The following is a 13,011-nucleotide window of genomic DNA, read 5'->3' as shown; positions in this document are numbered from 1 at the left end:
GCTCGATCAGTTAAGTGTCCAACTTTGGCTAAGGTCACAATCTTCCATTTCGTGAGTTCGAGCCCTGCACTGGGCTCTGTGTTGACAGAGCCTGGAGCCTGCTTTGGATTGTGTCTCCCTCTTTCTCTGCCCCTCCCCCTCTTGCACTCTGTCTCTCTCAAAAATAAACATTAAAAAAAAAAAAAAAAAGAAATTAGTCCTTTGGGGCAGGGGGGTTCCTTATAATATTTTTTAAATAATATTTAATAAAACAATGTAATAAGGCAAAGTTGTAAGTGGTGAGGGGAACAAGTAAGGTTATGTTGAAGGTGTTAACTTTCTACCCAGAAAGGCAGCATATGTGACCCTTCAGCAAGTCCTTGAAAGACCTTCAGCAGAATGACTGCCCTCATTTATAATAACTTCCTCACAGTCCTGCGTTCTTTCCTTCCCCTGGGTTCCCCATCTCAGTTACGCAGCATCCTCCAACAACCTGTTTTGTAAAAGAAGAGCCTACATGAAGAGACTGACTTTTTGGTTCCCTGGTTAGACATGGATATTTCTCAGACTCTACCAAGGGTAGCTTCTAGATTTAAGCTAGAAGATTTTTTTCCTTTTGTGGGGGAAAGAGAGCATGCGCATGTGCAAGTGGGGGAGGGGCAGAGGGAGAAAGAGAATCTTAAGCAGGCTCCATGCGCCAAACCTGGGGCTTGATCCCACGACCATCGGATCATGACCTGAGCTGAAATCAAGAGTCAGACACTTGACTAAGACACCCAGGTGGCCCAATTTTCTAAGCACTTCTTGAAATCATTTTTTTACTTGAACAATTTCTTGGAAATTAAGACCAAACTGTAGGCTAAGAAACATGGTACTATTTTTAAGCCTAAATGATACAATATGCTCCTGGTCCTTGTTTGAAAACTAAAATCGCAAATGTAAAACTCTGGTAAAAATGAGTTACAGTTAACGGGGCCATTAATGACATAGGTAATTAATCTCCTTATAATCTTAAAGAGACAGCAAATGAGCCTCTGCCAACGATCAACATAATACTCACCTAGAGATCACTGCTACCGACTCGCTGGTGGAGACAGCACTGAATGAGGAGCACTCTGAGTCTCCTGGGGGGGGGGGCAAAGAGAGAAGTTCCACTAGGAGAGGCTGCTACACAAACTCACCAAGCCTAGGCAGCTCTTCCTTGGACATGTTGGCTCAGCCTTCCCGCAGAGCCACGAACACCACCCTGCTGCCTTGCACGGCCTTTTGTGAGCTGGGCAGCAGCACAGAGAAAGCAGGACTGGTGGGATGGGAGGGCTAGGAAACCCATTCCCCAGAAGCCACTACCACCCTTAGACCCATGAAGCAAATGATTACTGTAGGTGATAAAGGGAGTCAAGGAGCCAGCATACAGCTGTCAGCCCCCTTCCCTTGCAGGTGGTGACCACTTCCCAGTGGGAGGTAAGAGGGTCCTTTACCCTCCTCTTCTTCATTCTCATCATGGCTGCAGCAGTCTTCCAAACCATCTACCAGCTCTTCTTCTAGATCTTCAGCCTCACCCAGGTCTACCTGGAGGTGTGTAGCTGAACTGTAAGAAAGAATCATGCCCCAGCCCAGTCAGTAAGACAGGTCACAGTTAGATTCTCATTCCTTGATCATGTCCCAGTGTTTCTCTCCACTCACCAACCTGCTGTCTCTTGCTCATTTCTCTTGCCCTCAGAGCTTAGGTCTAGCCACAGTTCCTCAAGCCCACAGCCCCTGTGGTGTAGAGAGCTACCCTGTCTCCTATCTTCTCTGAAGTCCCTCATAGCACGTAAGTACACAATTCTGCATACAAAAACACCATCAACGAATGCCTGGTGACTGACTTCAAAGGTCGCTAGACTTCTGGGAATTCAGAACAAGGACTTGGTAGACCAAGATTCCAGAGAGGTAACAAAGCACAAGAGAAGAAGCCAAGCATGTGTATACCCTAACTCTAAAATGGCTGCATTGGGGCGCGTGGGTGGCTCAGTTGGTTGAGCGTCTGACTTCAGCTCAGGTCATGATCTCACGGTTTGTGAGTTCGAGCCCCACATCAGGCTATGTGCTGACAGCTTAGAGCCTGGAGCCTGTTTCTGATTCTGTGTCTCCCTCTCTCTCTGTCCCTCCCCCACACATGCTCTGTCTCTGTCTCAGAAATGAACAAACATCAAAAAAAAATTTTTTTTAATGGCTATCATACCAGGAATGGCAAAGAGCCTGATCTGGTTCGGAATTAAGTAGAAAAGTCATAGGCCCCAACGCAAGATATTTGGTATTATTCTCCCTGGTTTTAATCTAAAACAAACGCTTCCTCTAAAGGCCCAGAGAGTAAATCTTTTCAGTTTTGTGGGCCATACAGTTTGTTGCAACTACTCAAACCTACCATTGTAACAGGAAAGCAGCCATACACAGCAGTTAATGAATGGGGAAGGCTGTGTTTCAATAAAGCTTTATTTATAAAAGCAGACAGTGGGCAAGATTTGGCCCACCTACTGGTCTAGTTTGCCAACCTCTGCCCTAAAGTGAAAACCAAAATTCTAGGGCAGCCAAAAAATAAAACCACCTTCAAAGACATAAGGTCAGTGTCATTAAATTATGGTGTATGCATTCTCCTGCTCTAAATCAATCAAAAACGTCCCCCAACTTACCCCATGTCCCTAGCGGGTGAGTCCAGCTCCCTGGCTTCCTTAGGCCCCTCCGTCCCAAGCTGGCCCAGATGGATGGAAGAGAGACGGGTGGCCACATCAGCTACACCAAGGGGCTGAGAGGGAGAAGGCAGAATGGGAGTTTTGTCTTCTCCCAGTGGTGGGGAGTCGATCGTAGACCCACAGGCAGGGCTGTGGCTGAGCGCATTGGCATGTGAGGCAAGGAGGTGAATGCTGATGCGTTTGGTACAGAAGACCGTGCTGTCCAACTCCAACGTGTCCCGGGCTCTAGGGAGGATCCTGCTGTTTGCTCCAGCATCCTCCTGAGGGAACTGCTGGCCTACTGAGGGAGGTTTCCACAGCCTGTTCTTGTTGAGGAGATCGCACTGCAAGCTGGAGTTCATGAAACAAGACTGTTCAAACTGGCAGCCTTGCCTTGGCTTCTTCTCAAAGCCTCTTGCAGTCAACTTCCTCACGGCCTCAGTGAACCGAACCTCCTTAGTCAGAGCCTGAGAAACAAAGTCGCCATCCAGGCCACAGGGATGTGGCTCTGCTCTTGTGGTTAAGTTACTCCGGTTATACTGGGGAGAGGCAACACTGGTGGTGGACATGTCTAAGGAGCTGGGGGCAGACAGGGTGCTAGAGGCAGGGGCATCATCTAGGACAGTGCTGGTACTCTTGGGGACCTTGTGTTCAATAGGCTGCACTGCACAGTCTCCAGTACCCCCCGAATGATGCCAGGAGACAAGATGGATCTTGGGTGAGGATACTGGCTTCAGGCCCCCTGTGGCCTGCGATAAAGGCACTTTAGTGCTATTTGGCCGCATGAAGGAGTTGTTATTCAGCGTGGGCTTGGAGGGGGAAGAGGGGGGGGAGGGGGAGGGGGAGGAGAATGGAGAGGGGATCTTCCCTGAGATGGCAGAGGCCAGGCTCTTCCCCGAAGGATTTTCCCCAGCCGCTCCCAGTGAGAGGTATGGATCTGTAGATGAGGATGCCATGGGCTGAGCCATGGGGGAGACTGTGTAAGAAGGGGCCTTGTTGGCAGTGAGTCTGACAGGGAGGCTCTTCTGAGGGAGAGAAAAAGGTGTTTTTCCAGGCAGGCTCGAGCGCAAGCAGAAAGACTCCAGTTGCTGGTACGGTTTGTGCCTGCAGCCGGAGCGGCGGTACAGGAGGGTGCCGCCGAACAGGTCTGGGAGGGTGTGCAGGTAACAGGAGGTGCTGTGGCCTGCAATGACGGCCGTGCGCCCTGAGCTACATAAAGTGCTGGGGCAAAAGAAGTATGCTGGCAGGGGTGGGACCCCCAAGAGGCCTGGGCCCAACCCTGCTGAAAGTGTCCCCACGTGCTTCCTCTCCAGTTTCCAGATTGGCTTCACCTGCTGATGGGCCTGAGCCCAGGCTTTGCCCTCGGAGGGTTTCTCCGGTGGCGGGGCGGGCACTGTGCCTGAGGGGCCACTCTGCTTGAAGCCGTTTCTCTGGCGGAGGCCAATGCTGTAGTGCTCTGTTCCTGCTGAGGCCATGAGGGGCCCACATCATGGCCACGTGGCCTCATGGCCCAACTCGGAAAAGGTGCCACACACCTCCAGTAGTAGCGGCTGCATCCTTGAAGTCCGTCAGCCTGAAGGGGAGAGAAGCCATAGGGAACGTCACAGTCCCAGAAGGACAGACACTGGGCAACAGAGCCCCCCTTCGGTTCTTCCTGGGCACCCGGCCGTGGCTGTCATTTAGAACCCTGAGAGAAGAGCACGAGAGTCCTAGGGTGCTTCCAGTGGTCTTCCTGCTACCCTCATGCAATCAAAGCCGGCTTCATCAAGGACACAGACTTTAAGACTCCACCAGTGAGTCTGCTCACGTGTTCCCACACCCTCAGGGAAATCTTTCCTCTCTCTCCAAAGCAAAATACATCTCTCTGTGTCACCATCCACTTCACTGAGTGGCTTCCTTCCCTCGCCTAACCCCCAGTGTGGCAAGGAATAAGGCAAGTCTGGGCGTGGCAGAGAAACCAGCCAATATCTTCCTCTTCACCAACCAATTCTGAAAGATCAAAGGTCACTTGAGAAACAGATTTTACATCTAGGAGTCCCTGACCAACATTCAGTCACCCCTGGCGTGGCCTGCACTTTATAGTTAAGTGTGACAAGTTGAGATATAAGCAGAGAATTCCCGGGCTGACCTCTGCAGTTCGCTCAGAAGCTGAGACAGTGATTTCATCTCTTCAAGCGTCTTGCCAACTATATAGACTTAAATCCCATGCCAGCTATTGGTGGGAAAAAGTAGAAACAAAATGGAACTGGACACCAACGGTATTTTTACTTCAAGTGACCTCATTTCCAGCAGCCACAGTGGGACAGGAGAGTTCAGGGGCAGAATATAGAGGAAGAAGTAGGAGAGCTTTCCTTACATCAAACCCCAGGTATCAGTTGGGGATTGGATCTCAGGGAGGGAGGGCCTGTCTCAGACGTTCCCTCATTCAATGTTTCCTCTAAGGCAAAACCTCTGAACCAGCCAGTAATTCTCAGTTCCAAACAGTCTGTTAAGCATGGTCACTTACTTTCTAAATCAAAGTCACAAAATAATCTCCAATTTTCACAAATGACAGCATCCAAAGGGGAAAAAAATAAGACCCTTCTATAAGAAGTCATTCATCTGGGATAATCCCGAATGGAATCCTGGCATCCTTACCAAGAAAGTGTTTTTGCAATGGCAAGAGGGAAAGAATTAGCAGAGAATTTTTTGGCTCAAGTTACTTCTAAAACACAAACTTCAACGGGGAGAGGTCCTTGTATTTTGATAAAAGACTAATGGCCAAGGAAGACCCACTATTCCTATCTACATCTATAGGAACTGTTGGTGTTGTCTAACAACAGAAAGCCTGCAGAAGCCACATGACATCGCCCTCTTTTCCTGCAAAGGCTGACCTATGTGAATTCTTTCTCAAGGAGAGAGAGTACAAAAACCACAACTCATTACTGCCAACATTCAAAATGGCAGTGGGCTAGAAACAGCCTAAGTTCTAAAACTAGATTTTGATGCCAGCAGCCTCATATTAAGGAGACAGAAAATGGACCTCCACCAAGTCCAAACTATGGAAATACTGCCGGGGACAATCACACAGTGTGCACTTATGGTAGAGAAGCAGACACGAGGGAATATCAAAGCCTGCCGTGGACTTTCCAAGACCACACACGTGTGCGTTGTGTACACTCAACAGATTCACAGTCCCAACTCACGTAGTCCTCACGTCTTGCCCTACCAATGCGACCCGACAGACACACCAAAGTGACTGGAGAAAAGGGCTAAGGAAAGGAAATGTCACTGGTATGCCTGAAAAACGCCCCACTTGTGGCTCCTCGTGGGCACTGCACTATCTCAGACCTTCATGCCTTTGCAAGTGCCACTCCCTGGAGCCTTTTCCTTCTTTTCACCAGACTGAAAAGTAATCAGCTCGACTATCCCCTTCTCCTGGGAGCCTTCCTGGACTCTCCACTTTGCAAAGGATGTCTCATTTGTGTGCATGCCACTGTCACTGTTTCTATTATGCTGAACTTTAATGACGGTCTACTGGACCACTCATCTGACCAGAAGCGACAAGCATGTTTTCCTTTAGCCCATGTCCTCAGTTGTGTCTGGAACATAGTTAAGTGCTCAATATTCTGCTGAATGAATGAATACACTGAAAAAGTTCAGTAAATGAAGGGGACCATGCTAGCAGTGATGAAGACTAATTTGGGCATCTAACAAATGCCAGGTAGTGTGCTAGGCATTTTACCTCTATTATCTCATTTAATCCTCACAAAAACCTTATATTCAATTTACTGGTGATGAATCTGAAAATCAGAAAAGCTAAGTAACTCTTCTATAATTAAACAACCGATAATGAGTGGTGCCTAGATTAAAACTAGAGTTTGTCTGACTCTAAATGCCTCTTAAACAGGAATGAAACACACACTCATTCCCTGTCCCCTCAATTATCCTTAAGCTTCAGGTTCAAGAGAGAACCCAGGTTGGAAACACTCTCCCACCGTTTATATTGAGCCCCTTCGTGGACGAAGCTTGTAAAAGCATGTGCTCGTCTCAGAACCGCGGCCAATCCCACTTTCCCCCTGCAGCCATGGAGGCCCACTGCCTGCTGCCTCAGGGCTGGGTGAAGAGAACCCTTCTTCCTCCCTTCTGCACACACCACGCAATGTCTGCCTCTCTGCATCGTGTCACATGAATCCTCAGTGCCAGGAATACTGAACCAAGTGGCCTGGCATCTGGCTGACTTGACTTCTAATCCGAATGAGGAAGAAGGAGCAAAGAATATACTTCTACCCTCTTCAGAGGCTGTGGGTGGCCTGCTCCCAGGCACAGTGTGAAGCAGGCCAGCTGAGCAAGCGCCAGAGTAAAGTGGGTTCTCCTCTAACAGGATTCCAGATCTCCTATGTCTTTGCAATGGCTGTTTCCCACTCCTTGTTTCCTCTCGTAGTCCCCATGATGTGTAGGATGGCAACTTAGAAACGAGCCACCTGTCTTTGTAAGGACACATTATCTGGACACAGGGGTCAAACAGATGAGAAGATGGTTCCGTACATCCCTTTCTGGGAAACAGTTCCAGAGCTAGTAAGAGATAACCAGGGTTGGCGAAGATGAAGGTGTCAGGAACTGCCAAGCAAAACCGATCTGGCATGTCAGATAACCTACACAGAGTAGCTTCAAGAACATGAAGTAAACAGTATCACTCATAACAGTACCACGTACAAATGTTCTGACCTGGTATCATAGTTTTTGGTTCAGAAGTAGTGTCTGGTTTAGACCAGGAAATAATGGTTGCTAAAAGCAACCTTCTTCTTTCTCTTTACAGAGATCATTAATGAAATCAAAACCCCATGTGATGGGGAAGTAGAGACCTAGCTAGAAAATTCAGGCAACCTGAGTCCCAGGGACCTCTGACTCCTGGCCATGGGTCACCTTTTCCATATGCTACCCTCAATAGCACTGCCACTCTAGTACCAAAGAATGACTTCATCTGACTATAGGAATGAGAAGCGACAAACTTTAAAAAACCTTCCAGGGGCTCCAGGGTAGTTCAGTCAGTTAAATGGCCAACTTTGGCTCAGGTCATGATATTGCAGTTTGAGTTTAAGCCCCCCATTAGGCTCTGTGCTGACGGCTCCTGGAGCCTGCTTCAGATTGTGTGTCTCCCTCTCTCTCTGCCCCTTCTCCACTCTGTCTCTCAAAATAAACATAAAAAAAACAAAAAAACAGAAAAACGCCTTTGAAGGCCTAAATATAAGAAGTAGAGGAAGTGAGGGGCTCCTGGGTGGCTCAGTCTGTTGAGCATCTGACTTCGGCTCAGGTCATGGATCTTGTGGCTCGTGAGTTCAAGCCCCGCGTCGGGCTCTGTGCTGACAGCTCGGAGCCTGGAGCCTGCTTCGGATTCTGTGTCTTCCTCTCTCTCTCTGCCCCTCCCCTGCTTGTTCTCTCTCTCCCTCTCTCTCAAAAATAAATAAAAACATTAAAAAAAAAAAAAAAAAGTAGAGGAAGTGAGAAAATAGTTTCAAAATCTAACACGTTGCAATAGTGGTTTCTGCCATAAAGTCAAAGCCTAGATGGACAAATAATGTCTGGTACCCAGACCCCAGAGAAAGTATATACTCAGAAGGCCATTTTTCCACGAGGTCATAAAACCTGTCCCTTGTAGTATACCCTGGGCTCCTGACACAATGTACACCACCCACCCCGCCCCAACTCCCTCAGATTCCTAAGCACACTGTGATGATACACACTGGTGTGTCTATGTGTGTCTTTACAATCTCAGAAACAGGGGCGCCTGGGTGGCGCAGTCGGTTGAGCGTCCGACTTCAGCCGGGTCACGATCTCGCGGTCCAGGAGTTCGAGCCCCGCGTCAGGCTCTGGGCTGATGGCTCAGAGCCTGGAGCCTGTTTCCGATTCTGTGTCTCCCTCTCTCGCTGCCCCTCCCCCGTTCATGCTCTGTCTCTCTCTGTCCCAAAAATAAATAAACGTTGGAAAAAAAAAAAAGAATCTCAGAAACAGGCTGCCCATCTCCCAGGAAACATTATAGGATGAGACATCGAAGGCAAGAATAAGAAGGAAAGGTATTTATATATGTAGGAAGCCTCACAAAGGCTACTGATGAAAGCCTTGTTTCAAAAACGCCCAACTGGTGGCGCCTGGGTGGCTCAGTTGGCTAAGCATCCGACTCTTGCTTTCGGCTGAGGTCATGATCTCACAGTTCCTGAGATGAAAGTACCCCCCCTACCCCCCACCCCCAGCATCAGAGCCTGCTTGGGATTCTCTCTCCCTCTCTCTCTGTCCCTCGTGTGCTCTCGTGTGTGTGCTCTCTCTCAGAATAAACAAACATTAAAAGAAAAAGAGTCTGTTTCTATAACAACAACAAAACACAAGAACACCCAACCCAAGCAAGTCTAAACTTAGAGTAATTGGTGATTATATAAATTAAAAGGATTCACAAGTCCCATTATTTTCATTCAATTTACATGCTTTTTTTAGCCACATATATATCCATTACTTAAAGACAAGTAAAGGCACTCATACTTACTCTCTCTCAAGGGTCCGCCATTAGTTGACCCTCCAACCAAGAGCTTGTGAGGAACTTACTTAAGGAACCAATAAACTGACCTCATCTGTTAGATTTTGAACAATCTAACACATTTCACAGAGCTACTAATCTTACACCTTTCTTGCTCCTACAGATTATCCCTGGGGAATAGGAGAACTCAAGGGGTGAACAGGGGATACAAACACTATGCTATTGCCAGAAGCATTCAAGTTTAGAAGCAAACAAGCCTGTTTCTGATTAAGTTCCTCAGGTCAAGGTCCAAACAGGAACATGCCCAGCTGAAAAGAAAGGTTAGTTTTTTTGTTTTTGTTTTTTTTTTTTAAAGAGAAGCTTTTAACGTTTATTTATTTTGGGGACAGAGAGAGACAGAGCATGAACGGGGGAGGGGCAGAGAGAGAGGGAGACACAGAATCGGAAACAGGCTCCAGGCTCTGAGCCATCAGCCCAGAGCCTGATGCGGGGCTCGAACTCACAGACAGCGAGATCGTGACCTGGCTGAAGTCGGACGCTTAACCGACTGCGCCACCCAGGCGCCCCAAGAAAGGTTAGTTTAAGGCAGATCAGCTGAGGAGCGTGTTCTTGGGAATAAAAGCCCCTTTGAAACAGCTCTCAGGACATTTGAATGTGTTTAAGCAAAAACAAAGGGCTGGAAGAATATACACTAAACTATCATGGTAAGTATCTTGGGGAGAAGAGTGGAATGAAGGATGGGGCAAGGGAGGGGAAGGGAGGGGGACATTTTTCCAGTTTACTTCATGGGCATCTGTACTGTCTAATCCTTCAAAACAACAACAACCAACCACATGTTACTTGTGGGAAGTATTCCAAGAGTCTCCAGGGCACTATGATCCCTCACAGACATGCTGGGTCAGCAGTTACCATCCCTTCATAACTCACATCAAACAGAGCTCTGATGAATAGTGAATTCATTCAATGCTGAAACCACACAGCTGGAATGTTTGAGAAAAGACAAGAGAAGAAGTATCATAACCCCCACTGGGTAGCAGTGAGATCAAATTGGAAAATTCACATAAAGCACAGTCCACACTAAACATTCAAGGGGTGGGTGGCAGTTATCATGCTCGTTACTGGCACCATATGGTCAAACCTTCTTCCCTTAGCTCTTTTCTCAAGTATCAATGAAGGAGGGGGGAGGGGTCGGAAGGGGGAAACACACATGGAGAAGGCAGCACAGCAAGTATTCCGCTGCAAAATTTCAGCTAGTACAAATAATGTTCTTTCATAAAAAGACATAGTAGTCTGGTCATTTGGGAAACTTCTGTGCAATTTATTATATTACTGGTAACTAGGTTCTTCACCTGCAGGTGTGACTTGGCACTAAAAAACAATTGAAAAGTGCTTTTTTGGGGGGAGGGCAGTGCCTGGGTGGCTCAGCCAGTTAAGCTTCTGACTCTCGATTTTGTCTCTGGTCATGATCTCATAGTTCGTGAGTTTGACCCGTGTCGGACTCCACACTCAGTGTGGAGTCTGCTTAGGATTCTCTCTCTCTCCTCTCTCTCTCAAAATAAATAAATAAGCTTAAAAAAAAAAAAAAAGTGCTTTGGGATATACCCTTACAGTTTTTATATAACTAGATGGTTGGGATTTCTGAAAACACTGGGTGAAGAGTTAAAAAGTGATTGTTACTCACTTAGTGCCCAGACCCTGATCACTACATACCATTTGTCAATAAAAAGAACAAAGGAACTAGAGCTCCTTGGAAAATAGTTGGGACAGGAAAAGCATCAGATGAGCCCAGACTATCTCTTATGCTGCAAAAACTAAGGAAACATTCAAAATTTGATAGAGACATCGTAAGATCACAGAAACAGCTCATATCACACTTAAGAGTAAAACACTAGATGCTTTCCCTCTAAGATTGAGAATAAGACAAGGATGTCTACTTTCCTCATTTCTAGTCAACACTGCATTGGAAATTCTAACCAGTGCAATAAGGCAAGAAAAAAAAATTAAGCGTATGTAGATTGCAAAGGAAGAAATAAAACTATACTTATTTGCAGGGGACATAATCTTGTACATTGAAAATGCTAAGAAATCTACAAAAAAAAAACTTCTAAATAAGCAAATTTAGTAAGATAATAGGATACAAGATCAAATACAACAATTGATTTACTTCTATATACTAACAAGTAAAAAATGAAATAAAAGAAACACATCCATTCACAATAGCATTAGAAAAAATAAAATCCTTAAGAATAAACTTAACAACAGGTGCCTGGGTGGCTCACTCAGTTAAGCATCCAGCTCTTGATTTCGGTTCAGGTCACGATCTCAGTCATGAGATCCAGCCCCACATTGTGCTCTGTGCTGAACGTGGAGCATGCTTGGTATTCACTCTCCTTCTCTCTCTGCCCCTCCCCAACTTGTGCATGCACATGTGTGTGCTCTCTCTCTCAACATAAATGAATATTAAAAATAATAATAATAAACTTAGGACACCTGGGTGGCTCAGTCAGTTAAATGTCCGACTTCAGCTCAGGTCTTAAGCTCACAGTTCATGAGTTCTGGCCCACGTCGGACTCTGTGCTGACAGCTCAGAGCCTGAGCCTGTTTCGGATTCTTTGTCTCCCTCTTTCTCTGCCCCTCCCCTGCTCATGGTGTCTCTCTCCCTCTCAAAAATAAACATTAAAAAAAAATTTTTTTTTAAATAAACTTAACAAAAGAAGTACATTGAAAACTACAAAACACTGCCAAGAGATATTTAAAATTAAATAAATGGAGACATATAACATGTTCATAAACTGGAAGACTCAGCATTGTTAAGATGGCGATTCTTCCCAAACTGATCTATGGAGTAAACGCAATTCCTATCAAAATCCCAGCAGGCTTTCCTGGAGAAACTGACAAGCTGATCCTAAAATTTATACGGAAATGAAAAAGACCAGAACAGCCAAAAACAATTAAAAGAGGGGAAAAAAAAAAAGTTGAACTTACACTACCTGATTTAGAAACTTAGTATAAAATTACAGTAATCAAGGCAATGTAAGTATTGGCATAATAAACATACAGATGAATGGAACCAAACAGAGTCCAGAAATAAACCCTTACATTTACGGTCAATTAATTTTCAATAAGGTTGCCTATGCAACTTAATGAGGAAAAGGATAATCTTTAACAAATGACTTCGGAACAGTGGGTATCCATGTACAAAACATGAACTCAGACTCTTACTTTAGACCATAATTGACTCAAAATGGATCATAGAGCTAAATGTAAGAACCGAAACTATAACACTTCCGGTAAAAAAAAACAGGAGAAAATGTTTATGACCTTGGGCAAGGCAAAGATTTATTAGATATGATACAAAAATCATGACTGAAAAATTTTAAAGGAAAGTATGGTTAACAGTCCAGCTGTTAGCTGGATTATATCATAATTAAGAACTTAGAAAGGGGCACCTGGGTGGCTCAGTTAAGTGTCCAACTCTTGGTTTTGACTCAGGTCATGATCTCACAATTTGTGAGATTGACCCCGTGTTGGGCTGTGTGCTGACAGCACAGAGCCTGCCTGGGATTCTCTCTCTCCCTTGCTCAGTCACCCACACTCTCTCTCAAAATAAATACATAAAGTTAAAAAAAAAAAAAAAAAAAAAGCTACACACACATATATAAAAAAAGAACTTAGAAAAACACTACTGAGAGAATGAAAAATAAAAATCTACAAACAGGGAGGAAATAGCTGCAACTATAAAGGACTTGTATTCAGAATATACTAAGAATTCTCACAAGATGAAGGGCACCTGGGTCGCTCAGTTGGTTAAGC

General features: G+C 45.7%; 1 protein-coding gene across 3 annotated transcripts in view; it reads right to left on the bottom strand.

Annotated features, from left to right (window-relative positions):
• The window catches only part of TTLL4 (tubulin tyrosine ligase like 4), a 38,626-nt gene that overhangs the window by 15,361 nt on the left and 10,254 nt on the right, over positions 1-13,011 (bottom strand). For all 3 annotated transcript variants that reach the window (XM_045481278.1, XM_045481279.1, XM_045481276.1), the window contains exons 2-4: positions 2,652-4,263; positions 1,458-1,567; positions 1,040-1,103 (exon numbers count right to left, since the gene is read on the bottom strand). In XM_045481278.1, coding sequence (XP_045337234.1) covers positions 1,040-1,103; positions 1,458-1,567; positions 2,652-4,165 — 1,688 coding nt within the window. In that variant the 5' untranslated portion in view covers positions 4,166-4,263. The remainder of the gene's footprint in view (positions 1-1,039; positions 1,104-1,457; positions 1,568-2,651; positions 4,264-13,011) is intronic.

This window comes from Leopardus geoffroyi, chromosome C1 (assembly GCF_018350155.1).
Source record: "Leopardus geoffroyi isolate Oge1 chromosome C1, O.geoffroyi_Oge1_pat1.0, whole genome shotgun sequence".
In the NCBI taxonomy this organism is placed as follows: domain Eukaryota; kingdom Metazoa; phylum Chordata; class Mammalia; order Carnivora; family Felidae; genus Leopardus; species Leopardus geoffroyi.
This window is presented reverse-complemented; position numbering and strand designations above follow the sequence as displayed.